This window comes from Mustela nigripes, chromosome 2 (assembly GCF_022355385.1).
Source record: "Mustela nigripes isolate SB6536 chromosome 2, MUSNIG.SB6536, whole genome shotgun sequence".
Lineage (NCBI taxonomy): Eukaryota > Metazoa > Chordata > Mammalia > Carnivora > Mustelidae > Mustela > Mustela nigripes.
The window spans coordinates 20,978,266-21,004,267 of NC_081558.1; the positions used below are offsets into that span (position 1 = coordinate 20,978,266).

General features: G+C 57.5%; 4 protein-coding genes across 8 annotated transcripts in view; 2 read left to right on the forward strand and 2 right to left on the reverse strand.

Moving 5' to 3' along the window:
* RRP9 (ribosomal RNA processing 9, U3 small nucleolar RNA binding protein) overlaps positions 1-1,552 on the reverse strand; it is a 7,666-nt gene extending 6,114 nt beyond the window's left edge. Inside the window, exons 1-2 of the mRNA XM_059389848.1 lie at positions 1,414-1,552; positions 1,039-1,121 (exon numbers count right to left, since the gene is read on the reverse strand). Of these exons, the coding sequence (XP_059245831.1) occupies positions 1,039-1,121; positions 1,414-1,494 (164 nt within the window). The 5' untranslated portion in view covers positions 1,495-1,552. The remainder of the gene's footprint in view (positions 1-1,038; positions 1,122-1,413) is intronic.
* A 663-nt stretch (positions 1,553-2,215) lies between these two features.
* Positions 2,216-8,172, forward strand: PARP3 (poly(ADP-ribose) polymerase family member 3). 4 transcript variants are annotated; one of them, XM_059389846.1, is made up of 11 exons: positions 2,216-2,352; positions 3,022-3,208; positions 3,854-3,979; positions 4,210-4,398; positions 4,608-4,740; positions 4,900-5,126; positions 5,388-5,534; positions 5,729-5,815; positions 6,078-6,255; positions 7,038-7,193; positions 7,623-8,172. In XM_059389846.1, the coding sequence occupies exons 2-11, from the start codon at positions 3,026-3,028 to the stop codon at positions 7,790-7,792; spliced, it is 1,596 nt and encodes a 531-aa protein (XP_059245829.1). In that variant the 5' UTR covers positions 2,216-2,352; positions 3,022-3,025; the 3' UTR covers positions 7,793-8,172. The 4 variants fall into 4 exon arrangements, with proteins under 4 accessions (XP_059245829.1, XP_059245827.1, XP_059245830.1 ...); XM_059389844.1 differs by having other exon boundaries at positions 2,217-2,352; positions 3,019-3,208; XM_059389847.1 differs by lacking the exon at positions 2,216-2,352 and adding an exon at positions 2,674-2,763.
* Positions 8,173-13,752: 5,580 nt separating this feature from the next.
* On the forward strand, positions 13,753-15,851 carry GPR62 (G protein-coupled receptor 62). The gene has a single exon (XM_059389854.1). The coding sequence runs from the start codon at positions 14,001-14,003 to the stop codon at positions 15,090-15,092; it is 1,092 nt and encodes a 363-aa protein (XP_059245837.1). The 5' UTR covers positions 13,753-14,000; the 3' UTR covers positions 15,093-15,851.
* Positions 15,852-16,006: 155 nt separating this feature from the next.
* On the reverse strand, positions 16,007-25,897 carry PCBP4 (poly(rC) binding protein 4). 2 transcript variants are annotated; one of them, XM_059389853.1, is made up of 13 exons: positions 25,785-25,897; positions 19,500-19,640; positions 19,332-19,355; positions 19,193-19,225; positions 18,847-18,963; positions 18,492-18,623; positions 18,218-18,346; positions 17,894-17,968; positions 17,680-17,724; positions 17,541-17,604; positions 17,382-17,434; positions 17,130-17,299; positions 16,007-16,505 (listed from the first exon to the last, which is right to left on the reverse strand). In XM_059389853.1, the coding sequence occupies exons 2-13, from the start codon at positions 19,578-19,580 to the stop codon at positions 16,439-16,441; spliced, it is 990 nt and encodes a 329-aa protein (XP_059245836.1). In that variant the 5' UTR covers positions 19,581-19,640; positions 25,785-25,897; the 3' UTR covers positions 16,007-16,438. The 2 variants fall into 2 exon arrangements, with proteins under 2 accessions (XP_059245836.1, XP_059245835.1); XM_059389852.1 differs by having other exon boundaries at positions 16,010-16,702; positions 25,785-25,895.
* Between the last annotated feature and the right edge of the window lie 105 nt (positions 25,898-26,002).

The window sequence follows — 26,002 nt, forward strand, 5'->3', positions numbered from 1 at the left end:
GATCTCAGGGTCCTGGGATGGAGGCCCGCATCAGGCTCTCTGCTCAGTGGGGAGCCTGCTTCCCCCCTCCCTCTGCCTGCCTCTCTGCCTACTTGTGATCTCTGTCAAATAAATAAATAAAATCTTTTTTTTTTTTTTTTAAGTATTCTGCACAGGGCCAGGCACACCCACCCACAGCGACTTTAAAAAGTAAGTATATGAAGTCTTTCTGTGAGCAGGTCAAGGCCAGCATGTTAGAAGCTGTTAGAAGCTGAATTTCCAAAGCCAACTCTTAGGGAAGTCCCCAGGATACCCTGGTATGACAGCTTCTGTTCCACAGGCTCAGGCCTGACACTTTTTTAGCCTCCTTTGAAACCCTGAAACATACCCCACCCCTAGCACCTGCTGAATGAGGAAGATATTCAAAGCCCTCCCCCACCTGGACGGGGCCAACACCTAGCCTTTCCATCCTCTTCACCTCCCACTCCCACACACACAAAGTCCTAGACTTTTCTCCACTCCCTGAATGTCCTCCCTGCCTCTACCTGAGGGATTCCTCCTCATCTCTCCAAGCCCTATTTAAATGTTCCCTCCCCAGTCTCCAGAATACAGAGCTGTAGATTACACATCCCATCACAACACATTTTGTCTTCACCTGCTCGCTCATCTCTGTATTCTCAAGAGTAAAGCCAGTGCCTGGCATACGTTGAAAGCAACTGTAAAACTGTGGGAAAACAGATGAAGAACTAGCAAGCATTTCTTGCATCCCTCTCCCCTTACCAGCTGGCCCAGCCTGTGCTCAAGTCCCGGCCATGAACCAGGGAGGGTCTCACTGGTCTCCCCTTGGGACTGGGGATTCTCCCCCACACAGAGACCCTGTAGGGAAGTCGATGAGACTTCTCCATCTCCTCAAAGCAAGTCCTACTCATCAGGGTCAGAAGTGGAAGAAAGAGCCAAGCTCTAAGAGCCAAAAAGGCAGGAGACATCGGTTCTCCGCCCAGCTCTGCCCCGACTCCCTGGGCCTCACTGTTCTCTTCGCCTGGGTGGAAGGGAGCTCACCTCTCACTCTCAGAGTCACTGGAGATCTCCTCATTCATCTTGCCGCCTCCCTTGGACTTGCCCCGGTCCCCGGCAGAGTCAGTCTGAAAATTAAATAATCCTTTCATTGGTCAGGGGCCCCAACCATCCCGGCACGGAGCAAGCGCCCCTTCCGATCTCTCGAGGGCCGTGGGCCTAGGAAAGGCGGTGGTACCCCGGCTCAAGTGCAAGTTCTTTCAGGATTTAGCCCACGGAGAGAGGGACGAAGCTGACTCCAGCTGGGATGCCGAAAAGAGGGCTGCGGAGGAGCCCGGGGCCCGGGTGTCCCGTAAGGAGTGACGGTGGTCAGCCCCAGTAAGCGGGACCGACTATGGCCCTCAGAAGCTCCAGGCTCACCTTTCGCCGCCGCTTGCCGGTCCCTGCACCCGCCCCCGGGGCCGACCTTCCCCGCTTTCGAGCCACGGCTGCTGCCGACATGCTGCCGAATCTGAATGTAGCGGCCACCACGGAGAACTCACGTGGCTGCTAAACCCCGGAGGTCTAGCAAGACTCCGCGCCCCGATAGGCTCCCACTGCCCCGCGGGTCCCGCCTCCCATAGCTCCATTGGGTCCTTCTATATGCTCTGTCACGCCCCGCAAGCGCCCATAGGATAAATACTCGTGGCCACGCCCCCAAGCGTTCCTACAGGCTCCAGCGCCAGGCTCCAGTAGGAAGCAAGCCTCTTCAAGAGCTTCCGGCCCAGGGCTAAAGCGCATGCGCCTTGCTGCGGGCTGACGTCCAAGGGCGGGTGGGACCAGAAGAGCCTTCTCTGTGTTTGCGGTCTTTAGACGCTGGGAGGCGTCAGAGATGCAGGGTTCCTTGTCTCCGACGGTGACTCCTCCCCATCGGGGGCTTGAGCCAGGATGAATTCCGGGAGGAATCTAGGCTGCCCGGAGAAGGGGAGGCAGTGTCTGCAGCTGGGCCCAAGGTCACTGGGCAACCGGCGGACACGTATTGCGTGCCTCAGGCCAGACAAGCGGCGCTAAGGACGCGTCAGTCCCCTGGGCTGCTCTGGCTGTATCCTGATCAAGTGTCCACCGGTCCGTGGGACAGGCTGCTGGCCTCCGCCTGCCCAGCCTCTGACTCACTTGACTGGTGGCCAGATAGCTGGAAAACCACACCCCCACCCCGCGCTGCCCCTGCTTCTATCTCTGGCATTTGTAGGGAAATCACTCCCCAAGTCATGCCTAAGTTTACAGAGGGTTGCTAGAGAAGGCCCTAGACCTGCAACTGCTGTGGGGGTCCTGATACTAGACCTGTGGCTGCCATCTCTCCCAGGTCCCTGCTTCTCTTAGGTGAGTGCTCTGTGATCCTACCTACAGCCCTCTGCAGGGCAGGGCAGGGCAGGACCAGGTGTGACTGGTGCTTGCCCTAGAGCAGTTCAAGGCCACTGGTCTCAGACCCTGACTGGCACCCCAGAACTTTTGGACCCTTTGGGAAGGGTTTCTGGGCCACTGGGTACCAGTGGGTACCACTGGGTACCAAGTTCTACAGGGACAGATCTGCCCCAGGAGTGTGGCTCTTGGGAGCGGCTGTCCACTCTCCTCCATAGTTGGGATGACTCAGCCCAGTAACCATGCCAGGTCCATCTGAGTCAGCTGAGAAAGGGAGGAGCAGGCAGTAACCAGAGGGAGGAGGAGCCCAGAAGCAGGAAGAGGTTCTCTTTTCACTTTCCCTCCCTCTTCAGAACACTGGATTGCTAGAGGGTAGGGAACCATTCTTCCTTGCCCCGAGGGCAGACTGGATGGGGGTCCTGGCCTGGGTCTTGTAAATGGGAAAGGGAAAGGGGACTGATGCAGAGAGTTGGTTTTGTTTCTGGTCTGGGTCAGGGAATGGGGAAATGGGAGGCAGTGGGAGGGGGCTGTCACCAAAGGGCAAACCCAGACAGGGGCAAGTTGGTATTATGCCAGTCAGGTGGGACGCAGAGGCCATGAAGCCTGAGGGTCCCCTCTGTGCCCCAGAAGAGCCATGGCTCCAAAGCGCAAGTCCCAGGTGCCACATGAGGGCCCTGACAAAAAGCAGGGGCGGCAGGGGGCAGAGGAGGAGGACAACTTCCGCTCCACTGCCGAGGCTCTCAGAGCTGCACCCACAGAGAAGCACACAGTTCGAGTGGACCCAGCATGCCCACTCAGCCACAGCCCCGGAACCCAGGTAAGCTGTAGTCTCCATCCAGAGTTGGCGCCTACTCCTTTCAAATACACTCAGACCTGTTCCCCTCCTCACTGGGGCTTGGATCTGGCCAGGTAGCTCAGCGTCCCAAGTAAGCTGTGTCCCCCCAAAAGACCCCAAAGGTCAGGTAGAACTATGTCCTATCATATCCAGGCAGGTCATTTCTGCTCTTCAGACTCCAGGGCAAGCCCCGGAGCTTCTCCAGCCTCCCCTGCCACACTTAAGGCAGGACTTTGACCTCCTCAGTCTTCCCAGGACTCACCTATATCCCCTAAAGCAGCCCCACAGGGCCGTGTCCCCCTGAGATCCCTTGCATGGCAGGGCTGTATTCCTGTGAGACCCCCAGGGAAGAACCAATGTCTCCTTCTGATTCCCTGACATACGGCACACCCACGTCCTTCTAGAACTTCCCCCAACTGCCTGAGTTTAATCATGTCCCCTCAGATCGGGTCCCCCAGGGCAGAACCATGACACCCTCAAGGCTTCCCTGACAGAGGCTTCTCTGATGCCTTCAGTGCCACCTGAGTCCTGTCAGCATCAGACCCCTGTCCATGTGCAGGCAGGTACCCTGTCCCACCCAAGGGCAGCCCAAGCGGGCCTGCCCTCCCCACGCCCTTCTGGCCCTAGGTGCATGAAGACTATGCCTGCACCCTCAACCAGACCAACATTGGAAGCAACAACAACAAGTTCTACATCATCCAGCTGCTGGAAGAGGGTGACCGCTTCGCCTGCTGGAACCGCTGGGGCCGTGTGGTAAGTGCCGCCACCTTCCTCCCCGATACTCTCCTTCTCCCCACCTCTCCCCGCTCGACACATGCGCCCTGCTCCCCAGTGTCTCCACAGCTTACTTGGCTGCTTACTGTACCCCCTTTCCACCTGTGACTGCCCCGGAGGCTCTTGGCACGGGGCCCCGCCGAGCAGAGGCCCACCAGTGCTCATAGCCAGCCGGTGGCAGGCACATTCCTGAAGGCTGTTGGTTGCAGGGAGAGGTGGGCCAGTCAAAGCTCAGCTACTTCAAGTTACTGGAGGATGCAAAGAAGGACTTTGAGAAGAAATTTCGCGACAAGACCAAGAACAGCTGGGTGGAGCGGGACCACTTTGTGGCCCACCCGGGCAAGTACACGCTCATCGAAGTGCAGGGAGACGATGAGGCCCAGGAAGCCGTGGTGAAGGTGACATGGCCAGGAGGGTGGCAGGGCCTGGGACAAGGGAGGGGACTGGTAGGAGAGACCCAGCCAGTTAGCTTCTACCACTATCCAGTTGTGTGACCTTAGGCACAGACCTCCCCTCTCTGGCCTCAATCTGACCGATCTTTCTCTAATGCCAGGCTCCGCTCTGACTATGCCCTGCTGCTCCCACCATCCGTGGCCTTTCCCCCTAGGTGGACGGAGGCCCAGTGAGGAGCGTGGTGCAACGTGTGCGGCCCTGCTCCCTGGACGCGGCCACGCAGAAGCTCATCACCAACATCTTCAGCAAGGACATGTTCAAGAATGCCATGACCCTCATGAACCTGGGTGAGGGGAGAGGGGCCAGGCAGGGTGGCGGGGGCCCTAGGAGACCCGATCTGAGGGGACATGATTAAACTCAGGCCATTGGGGCCAGGCAGGGCGGCAGTGGGGGAGCAGGGCTGCAGGGCTGAGTGTCCCCCGGCTCTCTGCCCACCCCACCCTCAGATGTGAAGAAGATGCCCCTAGGGAAGCTGAGCAAGCAGCAGATCGCACGGGGCTTCGAGGCGTTGGAGGCCCTGGAGGCTGCGCTGCGAGCCCCGGCAGATGGTGGCCTCAGCCTGGAGGAGCTGTCCTCCCACTTCTACACCGTCATCCCCCACAACTTCGGCCGCAACCGGCCCCCACCCATCAACTCCCCTGAGCTCCTGCAGGCCAAGAAGGACATGCTGCTGGTGAGGCTTGGGGGGTCGGACAGGTAGTGGGGCAGACGGACAGACGGGGCAAAGGAGATGGAGGGGACAGATGATCAAGAAGGCCCAGGGAGGTGGATGGAATGGGTAGCCGGAAGGACAAGGGAGGGGAAGGCCAGACTGATGGATGGGGTGGGGTGCACAGGCGGACAGACAGGTGGGGTGGCCACCATCCCAGTCATGTGGGAGGGAGGATGCTGGCAGTCACGTGGACCCACAAGCCGCCTGGGCCCATCACTCTAGGTGCTGGCGGACATCGAGCTGGCCCAGACCCTGCAGGCGACCCCCAAGGAGGAGAAGGTGGAGGAGGTCCCACACCCACTGGACAGAGACTATCACCTCCTAAAGTGCCAGCTCGAGCTGCTGGACCCAAAGGCACCCGAGTACAAGGTGGGCCCGTCCCCCAGAGTCACTGTCCCTCTGCCCATCCGCCCTCCCGGTATGCAGGGGAACGGCCTGCCCTGCCCTTGGCCTTCTGTCCCTATGCCCGCAGGGCCTGAGGAGAGCTCTGGGACCAGAGGTGGCAGTAGGGGTCTATCCACACATCTCCCACCCTCGGCAGCCAGCTTCTGCTTTTCCTGCAGGTAATCCGTACCTACCTAGAGCAGACTGGCAACAGCTACAGGTGCCCGGCTCTTCAACACGTTTGGAAAGTGAACCGAGAAGGGGAGGTGAGGGAGAGTCCCCGCCAACCCATTTTCCTCACTACCTGCCCCTTACGGAGATGACCTTGGCTTATATGCCCATCAGCATGTTGGGCTGGCAACTCATCAGCTTCTCCCAGGCCCAGGTCTTCTTGTGCACGCGTGTGTGAGTGTGTGTGATTGGCAGGAGGGGCCCTGGGCCTCAGTCACACCCTCTGAATGGCAGGGAGAAGCATCTGAGCTTGGATAGCGTGACCCTCCCTGTTCCCCCCCACCACCCCCACCCCAGGGAGACAGGTTCCAGGCCCACTCCAAGCTGGGCAACCGGAAGCTACTATGGCATGGCACCAACGTGGCCGTGGTAGCCGCCATCCTCACCAGTGGGCTCCGTATTATGCCTCATTCCGGTGGCCGCGTTGGCAAGGGCATCTATTTCGCCTCAGAGAACAGCAAGTCCGCCAGCTACGGTGAGCTTATCCCACAGGGCCAAGACCCCAGCCAGCCTGGGACACGTGGGGGAACTAGCACTTACACAACTCACAGTGGATCCAGGAGAGGAATCTTTGAGTGGCTTGACCAGAGCGCTCAGCGGGGCATCCTGAGGACCGGGGGCGGGGCAGGGCGGGGGACTCAGAGGAAGTACAGCTGCACAGAGACAGGTGAAATGCCAGGACGAGCTTGCCAGGCACAGGTGGGGGTGAGGAGGGGTGGTGAAAGAGGAGGCTTGGAGGTCAAGGAGCTAGGAGGAGACACAAAGCCTGGGGGGCTACAGCAGGTCAGGACCTCTGTACACAGCCTGATGATAAAGATCTGAGCTATTGCCTGGGGTGTGCGGGAGCAAGGGTGGGCAGGACTGATGTTCTAGGGTATCCAAGGTTGCCTAAGACCAAGGGGTCCACCAGGAGGGAAGAGGAGCCTAAGAAGGAGTAGAGGGTGGTCTTGGGAGAGCCAGTACAAGAGGGGTCCCAGGGTAGGGGGTGGAAGATGCCACTGGAAAAATCAGCAGAACATGGCAGAGAGAAAAGGCGTCTCCCTTGGATTTGGTCACTGGGCGCCACTGCTGACTTTGGAGTGGGGGGCAGGGGCTGCAGCCAGAACAAGAGGGTGTTTTTAAGGCTGCAGGAAGAGTGGACAGTTTTCTGGGCTGGGTCAACAAAGCCAGAGGAAATAGTAACTCAGCAAAGCAGGGGCCAGAGAGGCAGGTAGGAGGACCAAGCTCTCCATGCATGAGCTTCCCTGGGCCCCCCAGTTACTGGCATGTCCTGCGGAGCCCACCAACTTGGCTACATGTTCCTGGGGGAGGTGGCACTGGGCAGAGAGCACCACATCACCGTCGATGACCCCAGCTTGAAGCAGCCACCCCCTGGCTTCGACAGTGTCATTGCCCGAGGCCACACAGAGCCTGGTGAGTCCCGAAAACCTGGATAAAGGCCTGGGGCTGAGCTAGGGGACCAGGATGCCTTCAGGAAGGAGGTGGGCAGGGAGGGGGCTGTGGAGAGGGGGAGAAAGAAGCAGGCTTCCTTACTAGTCATTTACTTTATGGCTGGATAAACATTTGATGCTTCAACATATCACTCCTGAGCATCCAGGAGGGCTTCAAAGAAAAGGTGTCAATCACTGAGCATTAAAAGGTAAGTAGACATTTCCCAGGCAGAGAAATGGGGCAGATATTCCAGGCAGAAGGCCCAGCCTATGTGGTGGTCTGGAGATTGCAAGGTGGGAATGAGCAGGTGTTCCCCGTGGCAGAAATGGACAGCATAAGGGGCAGAACTTACTGGTAAGGCCAAGGATTGGGGACCCTTGAGTCACCCATGGCCCTTGCTGTGCCTTGCAGATCCAACCCAGGACACGGAGCTGGAGCTGGATGGCCAGCGAGTAGTGGTGCCCCAGGGCCGGCCTGTGCTCTGTGCAGAGTTCAGCAGCTCCCGATTCTCCCAGAGCGAGTATCTTATCTACCAGGACAGCCAGTGTCACCTGCGTTACCTGCTGGAGGTTCACCTCTGAGCTCGCTGCCTAGTCCTGTCCGCAGGGTCTGCTGGCAGCTAAACCATCAGCCTTAACCTTCCTGCCCACCCTTGGTGCCTCCAGATCTCCCTCTTGTGTCCCAGACAATGATTCCTTCCCCAGTGCTTGCTGGCCCTGGCATTGCCATGGTCCCAGATTCTCGCCTCCTAAGGTCATGGGTGTGATGGACTGCTGTTAACTGGGGCACAGGCACAGCCACCTGTTCAAGGTGGAGGAGCACAGGCTGAGAGTGGGTGGAATCCCACATCCACCTGGGCTGTCCACCTTGACCCAGATCATCTGTCTGAGAGGTGCGAGCACCAGGGGAGGCTGAACTTCAAGCATATATAGCAAGTTTATTAAATATTATATCCACCCACTCCCTGACCTCCGCTTGTCTGTGCCACAGCTGCACTAGACATGGGCCTCCTTCTCTCACTGGGGACCCACCACAACACAAAGCACTCTAGTCCCACTCTAGGGAGCGAGCAACCACAAGGGTGATGTGGGACATGGACATACACACACACACACACACACACACACACACACACACACACACACGTCCATATACGTCCATGTCTGCAACACCTGGCCTCTTGATCATTGAACCTTCAAAGGGGACGCTGACCAGTTTAGAACTATTGGATATTTGGGGACCTACCTGGTGATTCTGCCTTTTAGCCCAGACAGCTTGGCAAATCAAACATTCTTCAGGTCTTGGCACCGAACACCCACATGTGTCTTATATGCAACCGTTATTAACAAGTTTGGCATATAGCCAAGGGGTACCGCTCTACAATCATGACAGGCACGCCAGCCACCCCCTCCCAGGTAACCCTATCCCCAAATGGGAATACGGGTACTGGAGAGCAGGTCCGGGTCCGATCTGGGATCACACACTGCATTTAGTTGTTATGCCTCATGTCTAAAACCATTCCCGGCCCTTCTTTTCCCTTCATAACTTTGACATTTTGATATGAGAGGGGACAGACTAGTTGTACAGAATATCTCGAGATTTGGGTTTGTCTGGTGTTTGGTCATGGTCAGTTTCGCGCATTGCATTTTGGGCAGGAATGTGACCTACGTGATGTGTCTTTGGGGCAGTATACCCACGGGGACAAGTCCCATTCTCGGTCGTGTTAATTTCGATCTCTTGTGACATCCACCAGCTGTCTCCACCTGAAAGTCAACCATTTTTCCTGTTTGTAATGAATCCGTAAACCGTGGGAAAATATTTTGAGATGTAAGCGCCCTGTCCTTCCTCAATTTTCACCCACTAGCTTTAATATTCATTGATGATTTTTAACTGAAATAGACGACTTAAATCAATTTTTGCTAAGATGGTTGCAAACGGTAGTTACCTAACTCCCTCATCTCTTTTATATTCATTAATCACTATCCCCTTTCTTCATGACCCATATGGACTTGTGGATTCTTATGCAATGGGTTATAATCCATTACTGTAATTATTCTGATCTTCAAAATGTCCCAGATTTTGCCAGCAGAAGGTTTTTCACGCTGACTCTCAGATCTACATCATTTTTTGAGCACTTCCTTCCTTTCTGGCATCACAAAATGTTCCAAGTTCATCTCGTGCAAACCTGAAATCAGCCATTTCTCCGAGGAGCCCTGGTTCCCTAGAGCAGGAAATGGTATTTAACATCCAAGATTTGGGCAGTAGGTACGTTCCTTGGGACTGCGGTGTCATTGCTTTCAAGGCCTTGTAGCAAAGAGAGCCAGCATATAAGTATATGTAAATAAGGGAACACATCTATCCATGTCTATTTCTCCAATTCCAGTCCAACACTGGAATTGAGTCCAGTCCAACAGAGTTCTTCCCTTCTCCCCCAAATCTATACTTAAAATGCCTCCTTTCTGTCACAGGAACAACCTTGATTTCCATCAACCTTAATATATTTACTCACTGCTTAATCCCACACACAAAGGAGTTTCAGAATTACTACATCCATACCATTGTGAAAACCGAAGTTTATAAGCTGAGCTCATGATGTACTGAATCTTTCTTAAGACTTATCTTTTCAGCTGAAGGTCAATGGTCAAAGGCACAGTTTGGGCACAAGTTCAAATGTTACTTGGATGGGCCATTTATTTCTCTTCGGTATGGTTGTTCTACACTTGAAGTATAGGGAGGTTCATTTGTTTCTGTTTATAATTAACTCTTAGGGGGTTTTCCTCGTCTTCTTTGATGGGTTTTTTTTCAATACATAGAACATTGACATAGTTCCAGAAAGTCTAATCTTTCGGACAGAAACTTGTGCTCACAAGAGTGTCCTCCTCAAGCCTTTCACTCCATTCCCACCCACCTGCTGTAGTTTCCGGTTTACCCTTCCCACATTTCTTTTTTTTTTTTTAATCCTTCCCGCATTTCTTTGTGCAAATTAGAACAAAACAACAACGAAGATGACAACAACAAAACACCAAAACAAAACAAAAGCAAAAAGCCAAAAAAAAAAAAAAAGCTACAAAACATCCTATTATCCCCCCCATTTTTAACTTAGTTGGAATACTTCAGAGGGAGCATAAACTCTCCGCCCCGCCATAGTCTCCATCCCTCCCTGTCGCCTTCCCCCTGTCCACGCTTCTCATTTGCTATTCCCACTTGGTCCTGCTGAGCCCTCCCCAGGCCCCGGGAGCTCAGGCGCTGTCCCAGGCCTGCAAGCCCAGCTGGGCAGAGAGAAGAGGAAAATGGGAAGGCATTGGATTTCCCCTTATTCTGGACCAAGACCTCAAAAATCCAGCTTCACCTCCTAGAGACGAAAGCCCACGTTTAAGTTGTGGCCAAGCACAGAAATGGTGCCTGTGTAGACAGAACCCAGGAAGCAAGTGACCTGGGTTCCAGGTACAACTCAGCTGTGTGATCTGGGACACATTCCTTATCTCTCTGGACACCAGCTTTCTCATCTGAATAATGGAGAATTGGACCAGGCCCTTCAAATTCCAGCAGGAAAGGAGTCAAATCTGGAGGCCCGTGCCCTGGTGGCTACCACCTAGTTCTGTACAATGCTGATCGTGTGCCCAGGGTGGGTTCTAGGGTCCCAAAGACAAAATCCCGGCTCTCGGGGACCTACAGGCAGGGACAGCAGGCTCTAAACAAGCACGTGCAGAGAGCAGAAATTCACTGAGTGGGGAAAGTGCCCCGAAGAAAAAGAAAGCAAGGTAAAGAATTAGTGATGGGAAGGCGGGGGCATTTTAGGAAAGATGGTCCCCAATGGCCTCCTCTCTCAAGCAGCACCCTGAATTAGGTGAGGGACCAAGAAGTCCTGGACAGATCTGAGAGAAGCGTGTTCTGACAGAGGAAACAGCACACATGGGAAGATCCTGAAGGGGAAACCAGTTTGAGCTACTGGAGGACCAGCAAGATGACTGCTATAGCTTGGAAGTACAGTCAGCAAGGACTGTGAGGTCAGAGGGGTGGAGAGAAGGCCACCTGAGCACCGAGGAGCTGAGACTCTAATCTGATGATGGGAAGCTCTTAGAGGGATGACAGCAGGGTCATGACATGATCGGATTTGTTTTTAAAGGGAACCACTTTAGCTACTCCATGGCGAGTGGACTGGAAGGTGTGTCAGTCAAGATCCAGTCAGCGGGGAGGTGGGTGGGGGATGGGGTAGCTGGATGATGGGCATGGAGGAGGGCACGTGATGTAATGAGCACTGGGTGTTACATGCAAATGATGAATCATTGAACTCTACCTCTAACGTTAATAACACACCATATGTTAATTAACTGAATTTAAATAAAATATATATTTTTTAAAATCTGGTCAGCAAAGCTGAAATCACCCTCGGGATTCCAGACAAGGGGAATCTGATAGAGGAGAGAAACTGAGCTATCAAAGGGGATGGTGGGATGAGCCAAAGATTAGCAAAGATTAGCTGCTACCACCCTTGGGCTGGAAGGATAATTGGAAGGCAGTGGTATTCCACTGTGCAGAGGCCCGGGTCTCCCTGCAGACCCCTCGCCACAGAGGGGGCTGCCTGAAGGAAAGAGAGGCTGTCCTCCACAGAGGTAGACCCAGAGCCCCAGGCTGAGCATGAGAGGGAGAATACCTTGGCTTCCTCCCTCCTCCCACATTCCAGTCATCCGCTGGTAACTTCTATTGGCTGAATATGTCCAAAAACCAATGGCAAAGGAACCTGGGAAGTACAGTTCCCTGGAGGGCGGAGCACTGGGGAAGACTGGGGAGGGGTCTGGGGACAAACAGGCAAATGACCAGAATAGGGTGCAGACGCAGAGGCCAGGAGACCAGTAGGGAGGATGCTGAAGTGGGTCAGTGTGAGGTGGTGGTGGCTGGGACCATGGGAGTTGTGGTAGAGCAACGTGACCGGATTCACAGATACTGATGGATTGGGTGTGGGGCCTGGGAGAAGGGAGGCATCCGTGAAAACTTCTGAGATGGAGGTTGCTGAGCTGGGGGAGATTGCCAGGAGCATGTTGGGGAGGGCTCAAGAGTCATGGTTCTGTTTTGGACATGGGACATTTACGGGGCCCGATAGTCAAAGTACTAAGGGAGACGATGGAGAGCCTGGGGAGAGAAAGGAGCTTCAGACACAAGCCAAGCCATCAGGGTATAGGTGGGGTGTTGATAAGAGACTGGGTGACTTCATATGCCCCACTGGAGTCACATGGCTTTCCCTGAGCCAACCACGTTGGCTGTGGAGGATGTCATACACGGACTGCCCAGGACTAGGTTTTGTGCCTTATCAGGAGAACGGAGGGTAGGGATCTTGCCCACCCAAATCATAAGCTCTGAGCGTTGGGGATGGGTGGTTTCCTAAAGAAAACTTAGGGTGCTCCTAGCAGAAGGGGACTGGGATAAACAGTTAGCAAACAGCAAAAAGGATTAAAAAAAAAAAAAAAAAACAGGATAAACTGTTAGCAAACAGCAAAAAGAATACCAAACAAAACACAGCAGTCAAGGGGCACCTGACTGGTTGGGTAGGTAGAGTATGTGATTCTTGTCCTCGGGATTATGGGCTCAAACCCCATGTTGGTTATAGAGCCCACTTTAGATAGATATGTAGAAAGATAGATAAAAAGTACTCAGCAAGACATTAAAAAACCCCAGCAGTTTGAGATGGTTAACTACACATAGCGTGGTGGGCATTTTGTAATGTATAGAATTGTCGAATCACTATGTTGTACACCCAAAGTTATCTGTAATATTGTATGTCAACTATACATCAATTGAAACAAAAACTGTGGGCTGCCTGGGAGGTTCAGTCAGTTAAACGTCTGTTTATCCCAGGACCCTGGCCATGATCCCGGGGTCCTGGGATGGAACCCCATGACAGGCTCCCTGCTTAGTGGGGAATCTGCTTCTCCCTCTGCCTCTGCCCCTCACTGCCCCCTGCTTGTGTTCCAGGTCTCTCGCAAATAAATCAATAAAATCTTTAACAAAATAGAAAACAGCTGTTTCCCCAAAGCCTACTTTCATTAACTCGACATGGTATCATGAAGGACCTATTCTGTGCCAAGCTAATCCGGGTTGAGAGCCTACTATGCGCCAAGGCCTATGATTTTTTTTCCCCCTCACCTTACCTAGTTTCCTCTCTGAGACAACTAGCCCTCCTGGAGCCCTCCCTGCTTCAGCACTTGTCTCGCTGGTACCTCAGTTTCCCCTCAGGACAAAGGCTGAATGATCTGATTACTCCTGCTGATGGAGATGAGAGGGGAGAGCATGTGGGGGGCTACTTCCCACCACAGGGAAAGATAAGAGCAGGGTGGGGCAGACTCCAAAGCCCACATTCTGATGTCCTCAGACTAGACTCCAGCCTGTGCCTGCTCTGGGCCCCCCTCCAGAGGCACCCGAAGCACTTCCACAGCACAGCCTCCCACCAGCAGCTGGCAGCTGCTAGGACCCAGGGGGCTGGTGCCAGGCCCTGCTCCTCCCTTGCCAGCTCTGTGTCTCTAAAGGGCAACAGCAGAGTGTCAGCCAGTACCATCTCCAGCAGAGGCTGAGTTGCCGGGACAGAGGAGAGAGCTGAAGTCCCAGTCTTGCACCTCTCCATGGGGCCGGCCAAGCCCCTGTGAGAGGATGGCAGCCTGGGCAACGGAGCCAGCGCGGCGGCTGCCTCTGAGGTGAAGGGCCAGAGGAGCAAGGGACAGGTGATGGGAAGGGGGGAGGGCAGATGCTCCGTTTCCCTCTCTGCAGCCCAGCACGGGGTGAAGCCTGAGCGCTCGAATGGCCAACACCACAGGGCTGAACACCTCAGAAGTCGCAGGCTCAGTGGGGTTGATCCTGGCGGCCGTCGTGGAGGCAGCAGCCCTACTGGGCAACGGCGCGCTGCTGGTCGTGGTGCTGCGCACACCGGGACTGCGCGACGCGCTCTACCTGGTGCACCTGTGCGTCGTGGACCTGCTGGCGGCCGCCTCCATCATGCCGCTGGGCCTGCTGGCCGCGCCGCCCCCCGGGCTGGGCCGCGTGCGCCTGGGCCCCGCATCGTGCCGCGCGGCGCGCTTCCTCTCGGCGGCGCTGCTGCCCGCCTGCACGCTCGGGGTGGCGGCGCTCGGCCTGGCGCGCTACCGCCTCATAGTGCACCCGCTGCGGCCCGGCGCGCGGCCTCCGCCGGGCCTGGTGCTCACCGCTGTGTGGGCCGCCGCGGGGCTGCTAGGCGCGCTCTCCTTGCTCGGGCCGCCGCCCGCGCCGCCCCCGGCCCCCGCGCGCTGCTCGGTCCTAGCGGGCGGCCTCGCGCCCTTCCGGCCGCTCTGGGCGCTGCTGGCCTTCGCGCTGCCCGCCCTCCTGCTGCTCGGCGCCTACAGTGGCATCTTCCTCGTGGCGCGTCGCGCGGCCCTGCGGCCCCCGCGGCCCGCGCGCTTCTCCCGGCCGCGCTCCGACTCTCTGGATAGCCGCCTCTCCATCCTGCCGCCGCTCCGGCCTCGCCTGCCTGGGGGCAAAGCCGCCCTGGCCCCGGCGCTGGCCGTGGGCCAGTTTGCAGCCTGCTGGCTGCCTTACGGCTGTGCGTGCCTGGCGCCCGCCGCGCAGGCTGCAGTGGCCGAGGCGCCCGTCACCTGGGTGGCCTACTCGGCCTTCGCGGCTCACCCCTTCCTGTATGGCCTGCTGCAGCGCCCCGTGCGCAGGGCACTAGGTCGCCTCGCCCGTCAGGCGCTGCCCAGGTCCCCGAGGGCCTGCGCTCCAAGAACCTGGCACCTGCGGGCGCTTCTGCAGCACCTCCGGGGACGGTCAGAGAGCCCTGCCCTGGGCCCTTCCGAAGCACCAGAACGAGCCCCAGATTTGCCAAGAGGGGAGAGCCTGAGCATGCCGGGGGCCACCTGAGAGGAGATGGGCCTCCCATGCTGAGCTGAGACTGGAGAAAGGATGGTAGTATCAGGAGCCCATCCAACCTCCTCCACAGTTCCCGGCAGGTGTCCTGCCTGGATTCCTGGCTCTGGAACCGGGGAAAGGGGGCCTGCAGCCTACCAAGAGGCTCCTGGGAGATAGAAATCCTGGGTTCTGGATCCCTACTCTGCAGAGTCTTGTATACCGACCTACCCTTAGCCAGACCCGTGTTCCCATCTGTATCCTGGACTGTCTCTAAGGGCTTCTTCAGCTTAGGTGGTTTGGACACTCACGGAGAGTCCCCAGCCCAAGGAAGGAGAGGAGGTGGGCTGAACCATGAAGAGGACCCTAAGGGCTTACAGCCAAAGGGATGGACGAAGCAGGGCAAGATCTAGGTAACAGCCACAGCAGGAGGAACCAGTGGAGAGACACTCAGAAGGACTTCCCGACATCTGCACCAGGAAGAGGTGGGACAAAGATACTGGAACACCTCTGCCAGCCTCTGAAATTGCCCAGAAGGCAACTGGATCAGTGCAGTGCCAGAGGCAGGAGGCTGGACAACAGGACACGGAAGGGCCCTGAAGCCCCAGAACTGGCATGTGGAAGGGGCCAAGACCCAATGGTGGATTCACAGATGGGATCCTCTGGGGACTCGGCCACGCCCATTCTCTGGAGGTTTTGCCAACACCCACAATGTTTCACAGCTTCCTGGTCTCTGAGAATATTTATTCAAAAACAGGGATTGAAAAAACTGTACAGAGTGTCTGCTGCTGAGAATTCGGCCCCTGCCTCCATGCCACTCCCCCAGCTGCCGGCAGGGTCCCCTCTTTGGGTTGCCCTCTGCCAAGCCCAGCCAGTCCATTCCAGTCAAAAGAGTATCAGTGGAAGCAGCAGGAATCTGCAGGGAGGTGGGGAGAGAAGCATGGCCCCCAGCCACCCCCACCCCCGGCCCTCCACCCTGCTCCCCACAGGAGGGCCAATAGGCTGGGAAGCCCTAAGGGATGGGGAGTGCATGAGTGACCCTCTGAAGTGGGGGCACTAAGGATGCTCCCTGCATCCAAGCATAGAGCTACAGGGGGTGGAGCCCCGTACCCTGGGGCGGCTGCGGCTCCCGGACCCTGGGCCAGAAGCTGCTCCCACTCCAAGAGGAGGAACTCCCACAGACCCGGGCTGGGTGGGTGGGTGGGGGGTGCATCCATGCGTCTGGGCATTAGTGGCATTTGGGACCCCAGGGTGGAGTCTCCTTGGGCAGGGAGGGTGCAGAGGCAGCCCCCTACCGGTGGTCCTGCCTGCCCCTGCGCCTGTGCCTCAGCCGGCCTCAGTAGGGGGAGAATTTCTGCCGCTCAGCTTTCTTGCTCCCATTGGCTGCTGCCATCTTGGCAGTGTAGGCCGCCAAGCCCGGCGGCGGCCCTGGGGAGGCAGGTGGCAGAGCCAAGAAGGGCACAGGCTTGAGGCCGATGAAGTTGGAGAGGGAGATGGCATAGGGTGTGCCCAGCAGGCCTGGGGGAGCTGTGGGCAGGGCCGTCAGGGGCGGCGAGAAGGGGGCAGGCAGGTCTGTGGGGGCTGAGCCGGGCGTCCCCCCAGAGGTAGACTTGGCCGTTTCTAGACTGGAAAGAGGGATATGGGGGGAGATGAAGGGAACAGTGGAGGTAAGAGAGGGGCAGTAAGGGTGAATATGGGGGAAATTAGATGAGAGGCAAAGAGGAATCAAGAATAATGAATGGTGAGGGGATACTGGGGCGGGGGATGGGAATGGCAGAAGAGTAGTGATAAGCAGGTATGGTACTCAGTGAGGGGAGATGGGGGGGGGGTTGAAACCCGGGGGAAAGAGACAGGGACAAGGGAAAAGATGACACAAGGGACAGGTGTGGAGGAGAAGATGGGGCCACATGGAGTGGGTAAGGTGAGGGTTCGGGGAGACAGAGGACGTACCCAGACAGAGACAGAGAAGGGAGATCAGCTCTCCCCACCCCAATCGTGCCTTTTACAGGCACTTGAGCCCTGTGACCTGGACCACTCCTACCCCACACTCACCAGGCAGTGATGAGGTACTGGGCCAGGGCGATGGAGACAGGGGAACCAGTGATGGTCACGTGCCGCTCGCCAGCACCTTCCGCTTGGTTCCCGATCTTGATATGTGCCCCTGACATCTGTCGGATCTCACTGATCTTGCTGCCCTGGCGCCCGATCACGCAGCCAATCAGCTGCGGGGAGAGTGGAATTTAACCCTGGGCCAGGCCTAGACCCCAGGAACCACCCCCACAAACCACCCCATCCTCTGCTCACATCATTGGGAACCAAGAACTCCTGTGAGCTGGTCTGTGTGCCGGGATCCAGTCCTGGGAGGGAGGAGAAGAGGGATTGGACATGGCACTGGGCCTTTCCTGCCTCCCCACATACACTCCCAGTGGGGTTGCCCCTGCCTCCTTCTGCAGGGCCGCTCACCTGGCACCATGCTGGGGGAGGCAAAGGGGACTGCATGGCCTGAAAGCTGCTGGAGCTTGGTGACCTGTGCCAAAGAAGAGGGTCAGGACTCAGAGGAAGCCTGGTTTCGGAAGGGGTCCCTGGGGCTATGGTTACTCACCTCAGCAGGGGTCACAGCCCCATACTGACCCTGGACGGAAAAGCCCTGTGAGGACAAAGTGGGGGAAAGAGGGTGACTGTGACAAGTCAGAGCAATTTGGCCAATCACCCCCCCCCCCCCCCGTGCCAGCCCCCAAGTCCTTCTTCCGGCCCTCCCCCCACCTCAACCCCCTTCTCCAGGAATGCTTCCTACCCATCCTACTGTCCCACCTCACCTGGTTGGCAGAGAGAAGGACGGTACCTAAGGACAGGCTCGGATGATATGGGATAGTAGCTCCTTTGGGTGGGGACTGGAAGGCACAAAAGGGGGAGGCCCTATCAGGTCCCTCCCTGGCCCCTCTAACCTCCCCAAGGGCCCTGTGTTCCCAAGACCCTCACTATGACCCCCAGGTAAATGCATCCCAACATTCTGGGGCTCTCAGTCCATCCCCGAAGCCCAGCCTGGCCTCCAGCTGGTGCCACAGGTAGAGGGTTAGGGAGCCTGACAAGGCCGGGTGGCAGGCCCATCCCCGTCCCCTCTCCCTGCATCAAGGAAGCACCTCCAGGATAACAGCGCAGATCTGCCGCACACACAGGATGATGGCATCAGGCACCCCGGACACGGTGACAGCACGCTCTGTAGAGTTGGGGAGCAGGTCTCCTGCCACCTGTACCTGGGCCCCCGTGGTCTGCAAGCAGAGAACAGGGACCACTTCTGGCTACCTTCAGAATCCAGGCCAGGGCTGCCCAGGCTTTGAGCTCCCCAGGGGACAGGAAGCCGTAAGTCCGGGGAAGGGTAGGACTCCCTGAGGGTGGTATCCCCCTTCTCCTCACTTCTCGGATCTCCTTGATCTTGGTGCCAGCCTTGCCAATCAGTGAGCCACACTGGCTTGCAGGAATGACGAGGCGCAGGGTCACCGGAGGCCTGGAGACATTCCCACCATTTGCAGGAGCGGCACAAAGGTCCTGGGCAGGAAGACTGTGGTTTGGCTCTCCATGCCCCTGCTGCTCCCCCTCCCGTGGGAGAACCTGCCTGCTGGGGTGTGAAGGGGAGAAGCCCTCCCCAGGTCCTACCCTAATGAAGGAACCTGGCCCACCCTGGGTTTGGCCTTCCCTGCCACCTGCAGCCCCTGTGTGGAACCCCGGCCCAGGGAACCACTCCCAGCCTCCCAGCCCACCAGCCACAGACCTCATCCAGCTTGAAGGCGATCATGGAGACCGCATGGAAGACAGCCGCTGTAGACCCTGTGATGGTGGTGATGCGCTCGGGGCAGGAGCCCTCAGAGATGGTGATCCGGGCGCTGCTCTGCGGGGACACACAACGCCAGGCGGTGGGGCTCCTTCTCCACTTCCTTGCCAGGAACCTGTCTGCCTGCCGCCCTACCAGGCCCCAGCCCACCACTGGAAACAGCTACCTTCCAAGGGCACTCATTACTCATCCCAAATGGTGGGGAGCAGGGAAAAAGGTGGGGCAGGGATCTCCCCTCCCCTCCAAACCAGATGCCCTGGGCAGCTCTCCCAAACTCCAGCCTCACCTGCTCCCGGATTCGCTTTACAGTCTCTCCTTTCTGTGGGAGAAAAAATACGGAATGGCTCTTAGCCGGAGCGGTCACCACCTCCGGAAGGCCTGGGGCCTCAGGTGGAGGTCCGCACAGAATAGAACTGGGTACCTACCTTCCCGATTATGCTGCCGACCTCCTGCAAAAAAGACAAGAACACAGTCAGGGGGAGTGGTGCCCCAGGCCCAGCCCGGGCCACCAGGATGGGGAATCTAGCCGAGACAGGACACAGGAGCTCACATTCCTGGCCCGCCCTGCCTGGCTGTGCCCCGCCCCCACTCACCTTCCCGTGCATCAGCATCCGCAGGGTGAGGGTGATGCTGAGCTCTGGCTCCTCCTCCAGCCCCGCATCGGAGCCGCTCATCCTGTCAAGCGGGGCTGGGGTCACAGCGGCCTAGGAGTGCGTCCACGGTGCCTGGCGGCTCTGACGGGGGCGGGGGCGGGGGTAGGGGGTGGGCAGTGGAAGAGGGATTAGAGGGGAGCTCCCATCTCTTTTGGGTCCCCTGCCTTTACATGGGGACCTCAGTGTCAGACTGACCAAATTCCCACAGGAGACAGCGTAGACCCCTGGTTTCAAGTGTCACCCTGATTGATGCCCTTGTGTGCCACTCACTTGCTGTGTGACCCTGGACAGCTCATTTCATCTGCCCAAGGCTCCGCTTCCCCCCTACCCCATCCACAAGAAGAGACTACCAGGTCCTACCCCGAGAGTCATGAGAATTAGAACAAGCTGAACACATATGTGGGAGGCAGCCAGTCGCCATGGGTTTCCTTCCCTCCTTCCCTTTCCCCATGTACATTGGAAGAAAGAATTAACCAGGAGACCTATGGGAGTCTGGGGTGGGGACTCCTCTCCGACCTCTTAGAAGAGGAGGCCCCTGGAACTGGGCCTTGAAAGCATGATTAAGTTTGAAAAGTTAATTCAAATAAGAAGCACTTGCATCCAGGGACCACAGCCTTCCCCCCACCAGCACCCCTCCCCACGAGAACATGGGGTTACAGCTGGCCAGGAGGCTGGAGCAGCCATGGGGAGCCATGGGGAGGCCTTGAAAAGAGGGTAGAAGTGAAAAGAACAAGGTTCTAGAAGGGTCCTCTTGCCCCAGCCTTCCCCTTGCCTGGCAAAGGCTTGTGGGGAGTGGGGCACAAGGGCAGGGAGCCCCAGGTCTGTGAGGCCGGTCAGTAAAGCAGAAGATCCCTGCAGACAGCTGTGAGCAGGGTTTATTCAGCACGTAGGGGCGAGGGGGCGTGGTGTCAGGAGACCAGCAGTCTGCACAGGGCTGCTCTCCTGCTGGCTGCAGAGGTAAGAAGTGGCCACATTCCCAGTCTGGAACACTTTCCACTGTACCAGAAAAAAGGCCGCTGGCTCCTGGTCTCAATTTCCTCACCCATGAAATGGAGAGAATGCTTCCCCTAGGGACTGGGTGATGGGTAAGAAAGGGATTTGGGGGCTGGGAAATGTCAAGGCCGTTAACTGACAGAGGAAGGAGGAGACAGAGATTAGCTTCTGGGATTAACCCAGCCGCCAGCCCTCCCTACCCGACCCCTTTTCATGCCCCAACTTAATCCTGAACCTTAATCCTGCTTGGAAATCCCTCTCCTCCAGTGGCTGTCTCCCACCAAGGCTCAGCTTTGATGGGAACTAACAAGGGTACCAGAACCCAAGGAAGAAAATGGAGTGGGACCAACTGGTGCCAAAACTAAGCCAAGGCCAAGCCCTAATCCCGCAAATTCCTTCTGCCCAGGAGGGCGTGGGAGCCAAGGATGCGTGTGCCTGCCTAGAGCATTCTGGAGACCTCTGGGCACCTTCTTCTTCAGCCCCCTGCCCTCTCCTGAAATGAAGGTCAAGGGTGTGGAGCACTGTCCAGTCCCCTCTTTGGGACCCCCTTGCTAGCCAGAGCTTGGGCATGGAGTAGGAAGGGGGTGTTCCCAGCTTGGCTTTCTCAGGAAGCCAAGGAAACCACTGTATGACATGAAGCCTGTTCCTTCATCTGTACCATTGGGTGACAACGCTGTTCCCTCAAGCCCTAGGTAACTTGTATCCCCAGCACCTGCTCCTCCCTCTGCTTGAGTACTGTCCAGAGGCTCTTGAGAGGTCAGAGGTCAACAGTGGATACAGGGACTGGGCTCTGTGAGCATCCTGGCCAACCTCGTGCTGGCTGCCCTTGCAAACATTCCCTCAGCTGCACGCACTTCCTCCAGCAAAGCACTTGTGATGACGTCCTTAGTTTCTGTCTCCCTGGACAGCCAAGCCCGGGAGCCCCTTAGAGCAGCAGCCAAAGCCGCCACCTTCTCCTTGTGTCCCCAGAGCTCAGGCCAACAGCCAGACGGGAGAAGGTGTTCCAAACATAATGGTTAGCTGAACAGATGAATTCACCAAACAGAAGGGAACCTGATGCCAACAGAGGGTCTCTAACCTGCCCAAGGTCACAGAGAAGTGGGCAATGGTGGGACCAGCATGGTCCTACCTGCTAGCGAGGGGCTCTGGCTACCACAGGCCTCATCTCTCTCCCCTTTCTGGCTATTCCATCTGGGTCTGTCAATCCTCTTCCTGGAGGGAGGTTCTTCAAAGGTGGGGCACAGGCTTTAGTAGTTCCTAAGACCCCTGCCTGGCTAGTACGTGGGGGTCATGCTTGGAAAGGACTGACAACTTGCCCAAAGCCATGGTCTTAATCTCCAGAATGTTCTGAGGCTCACAAGCTCCTCTGGAGTAGTAACCAGTGGAAGATCTGACACTGTCCCCATACCATTTCCCCATCGCCTTTGGGGTCATAAGCCTCAAGGAGAAAAGGGCAAAGGGGCTAGAATGTGGCCAGAACTCGAGTTCCTGCCCTGAATAAGATACCTGGGTCTGCAGCAGAGCCCACTGCCCCGAATTTCATGGTGACCTTGGCCAGGCCTTCCTCTGACCTGGACCTCAGTTTACCCTCCTGTGCTATTTATGTAAACGTATGGGACTGGAGGGGAGAGGGTGTGTGTACTGGTGCTGGTCCCTCTGTGTCCTTCCTGTTCTGAAGGACCCTCAAGATCTCTCCTGTTTTTAGGAGAGAACAGGAGTTCCTGACACAGGTCTCCCAAATTATTCTCCTAGGGACCCTAAGAACAAGCAGCCCTATTTGGCATGCTGGCTCCCCTCCTCCCCTCACCAGAGTTCTCAGGGAATCATTTGCTGGTGGGCCCTGGGTCCCCGCTGGGCCACCTACACGGCAGCCACACGTCATGCCACACTGACCTCCAGCTCACCTCTGGGGGTGCCCAGCCCCCTCTGGTCAGCAGGGCTCCCTGGCAGAACACACCAAGCTCAGACTAGGCCTCTGCCTCTGACCTCGGGTGTTCCCTCCTGCTCCCTAGGCCCCCTCCCCAGACCCAGTGCCCACTCCTTCTGTCCCTGGCTTCCTGCCACTCAGGCTGGAGGGGGCGGGGAGGGGGGTGACAGCTGTGTAAGCGATGGCGGCTGCCCCTTCCTGCCCCTCCCCCCCAGCTGTCTCTTTCTCATGACAGCTGCCCAATCAAAGGGCCGGGGGCTTAGCCAGCTCCCCCCCACATGCAGGGATCAAGTGTCCACCCTGGCTTTGTTCTGGAGCAAGAACAATCCGGGGGAGGGGAGGGCTCCTGGGGCTAGGCAACTCAAGTGGACTGGCCCGCCTCTTGGGGGATTCCCTTGGCTCTGCTCGCCAGCGTCTGGACCAACCAGGCCTTATAGACCCACCTGGGGTAGGGAGAAGGTGGTGGGGGGTGGTCTCCAAGTTCATCTCCCACCTCATATCCCCTGACATCCCCCTTAGCACCATCAGGCTCCAACCTAGCAGCCTCCTACTCCTAGTCCAAAAGCAGCCATGCAGGCCACACCCAGTGATGCTGGGGAATGGCTCAGGACATCAGACGAAGCAGGGTGTGGCAGGAGGTGGACACTGGGCATGGGGAGATCAGTACTGAAGAATCCTGAACTCCCCTGCCTGCTCCCTTCTCTGGGTGTGCGCCCCCTTCCTGATTACCCAGCCCTTCACATGAAGTGCCCTAGTATCCTCCGACCCATGCACCCAGCCTCTCAGCCTTATAGCCTCCCAGCATTCATGCCACCTTTTGGGAGAGTCGGCGGGAAGGAGAGGCCTTCAGGGAGCAGTGTGGGGTCCATGAGTTCCACCCTCTGGTTTCCCAGCCCAAGGCTGTCCTACAGACTAAGTGCGAAGCAGCAAAGGGAAGCGCTGACAAGTTGGCTGGTGCCAGAAATGCCACAGTCTCCTTAGAGCATCATTCAGCAACCCCTCAAGAGTCCTTACAGCCAAAGGAAACTGAGTCAGGCCCAGGCCAAACTGTACTCCAAGAGAAAGGACACAACTTCTTGGTTGTGTCCCCACCCATTGACTGGTACCCATCCCCTCACTGCCTCACCCAACTTGAAAAAGTTCTCTAGCTTTGATTTTCCATGCTGGAGGCAGATCATTCTGCCACTACAGCCATCTTTGGCTCCCCAGTACCTAAGGAATAAAGCTTGATCACCAAAGACAGGCACTCAAGGTCCCTCATGATCTGGCTGCTGTCAGTTTCTCTGGTCTCATTTCTACCCCTTCCCCTCTACACACCAGGCTGCAAAACACGTCTAGTACCTCCAGGCCTCTGGACCTTTGCCCCGGCTCATTCCAGCTTGAAATGCCCATCCTCCTCTGTCAAAATCCCTCTCAAATGCCACCTCCTCTGTGAAGTCTTCCCAACCTTCCAAGTCAGATATAATCACTCAGGCCTCTGTGCCCCAGCTCAGTTCAAAGGAGCCCAAACAGGCATTTTCAAGCCTATCTTTCTATTATCCAGGAGGGTAGGAGTTCCTCCAAGAGGGCGGGAGCCAGAACCATGTTCACTCTGTGTGTAGAGAAGGGCCTGGAGGCGTTAGGGACCTGACATGGGGCTGAGGGTCCCAGGAAAGCAGAGAGGATGGTGAGAGAAGATCCAGGGCATGGGGGACCAACCACATGGGAGATCCAGGATCTGCTGGGACAGAATTCCCAGTTCCCATTCCTCAGTACCCCCAGCCCCTGCTCCTGCTGTTTCTTTGGGTCTAGGGGCTCCGCAGTCATGTCACTGGGGTAGGGGATTTGTGCAGTGCTTTGAGACTCTTAGGGGCCCAGAATGGGTTTCCCCATGTGGAAGCGAGGCTGGAGGAAGAGCTGGGGAGTGGCACGGGTTTCACCAAGTCAGAACCCGAGGCCCAGAGAGGGAGGTGCTTGTTTATAAGGCTGCATGAAAGGCAACTGGCGGAGCTGGGAGAACAGGGGTCCACCTGTGCGGCTCAGAGCTCTTTTCTCAAGAGGTCAATGCCATGGGGCAATGGTGATGGAAGCTGGAGGGGAGGGGGGCAAGGATGGGAGCAGGGAGGGTGGACAGAGCCTGTCTGGGGACACAGGGCGGGGCAAAGCCAGCCTCCCTGTGGCCTGGGCCTGCCAGGGTGTGTGGGCCGCCTGCTCCCAGCCCCCCACCCTGAGCATGCAAGAAGAACAATCCCCTTGTGTTTGGGCAGCCTGAGCCTGCATGCTGATGAAGGCTGGGGGGTGGGGGCTGGGATGGGGGTGCTTTGGAGGTTGATGGGGCTCCAGGGCCCAGAGGGAGTAGGGGACCTTCAGATGGGAAAAGTAGGGTCCCAGGTGCTGGCCCTGAAGGAATGAGGGTAACCCCAGGAAAGAGTGAAGGCTAGAGCTAAGATTTAAGCTCCTGGAGAGTCCCTGGGGTCTGAGGGCTCTTTGTAGGAGAAGGAGGGCCCTTAGGGACACATGCCCTGTTGGTCCAGCATGAAGGTAAACATTGTGGGTTTGGAGGGGACCAAGAGCCCACATTCTGGGAGGAGGGAATGCAGCTGGCCCTGGGTGCATCCCCTTGAAGACCACTCCCCAGGGTGTTGGAGCCGGGCGGAGCACTGGGTGCCACAGGTCTCAAGATGGCGGGCCTGGGATAGGGGAGTGAGGAGGTGGGCACCTCCCTCTCCTGGCCAGGCAGGCATGAGGGCCAGGCTGAAGTGAGTATCCAGAGACACCCCCTGCCCCCCAGGACTTCAGCTAGAAGCTAGGTCAGAGCTGAGGGGCTGAAGAGTCACAAAGCCTAAGGGACCACTCTTAGTTCCCAACTGTCATCTCCACACACCCCTAGTCTGGAGGTTTGTCTGCCTGCTCCCCCCACCACGCCCCAACCAAGGACTGCAGAGAATGGGAAGGGGTGTGTGCTGAGCCAGGAACTGCAGGGGAATGGCTGATGGGGATAGAGATGGAGCAGAACCAGAACCCAAGGCAGGAGGTCGAGAGAAAAGCAGGTCCAAAGAACAGAAAGAGCAGGTGGGATGTGGGCCTCAAATCTGGGGTCTCGGGTCCAGGAGGGCCCTCCCTGGTGCTGGGGGCTCCTCGGGCAGAGCAGCGCCCCCCACCTGTGCAGGCCTGGGCCCGTGTGGGACAGGGAAGCGTGTTCCTCTCAGTCTCCCAGTATCCCAAAGCGGGACCCCGGCCTGTAGACTCCGGCGCGGGCTCCCCGCCCCCCCGGCCGAACCCCCAAACTTTGAGGCCCGCGGTGCCCCGCCCGGCCCGCGCCCTACCTCGCTGGGGCTGTCCTGCGGCGGCGGCGGCGGCGGCAGCGGCGGCGCGGCGGCTGGGCCGCTCAGTCCCACATTGTCCCCGGGAGAGGCGGCCGCTCACAACTGCGAGTGACATCAGCTGCGAACAATGAGGGGTTTGACAGGCGCGGAGCCCGGCCGGCCCGGAGCCCGGCTCCGCGCCCCCCCCCCCCCCCCCCCCCCCCCCCCCCCCCCCCCCC

Coding starts and splice junctions, on each gene's coding strand:
- PARP3 (XM_059389846.1), top strand. CDS start 3,026: ATGGCTCCAAAGCGCAAGTCCCAGGTGCCACATGAGGGCCCTGACAAA. Junction 4,399..4,607: donor CCCAGGAAGCCGTGGTGAAG/GTGACATGGCCA, acceptor CTTTCCCCCTAG/GTGGACGGAGGCCCAGTGAG. Junction 6,256..7,037: donor CAGCAAGTCCGCCAGCTACG/GTGAGCTTATCC, acceptor TGGGCCCCCCAG/TTACTGGCATGTCCTGCGGA.
- GPR62 (XM_059389854.1), top strand. CDS start 14,001: ATGGCCAACACCACAGGGCTGAACACCTCAGAAGTCGCAGGCTCAGTG.
- PCBP4 (XM_059389852.1), bottom strand. CDS start 19,580: ATGAGCGGCTCCGATGCGGGGCTGGAGGAGGAGCCAGAGCTCAGCATC. Junction 17,725..17,893: donor TCCTTCTCTCTGCCAACCAG/GTGAGGTGGGAC, acceptor TTGTCCTCACAG/GGCTTTTCCGTCCAGGGTCA. Junction 16,703..17,129: donor CAGTACCTCATCACTGCCTG/GTGAGTGTGGGG, acceptor CCCTCTTTCCAG/TCTAGAAACGGCCAAGTCTA.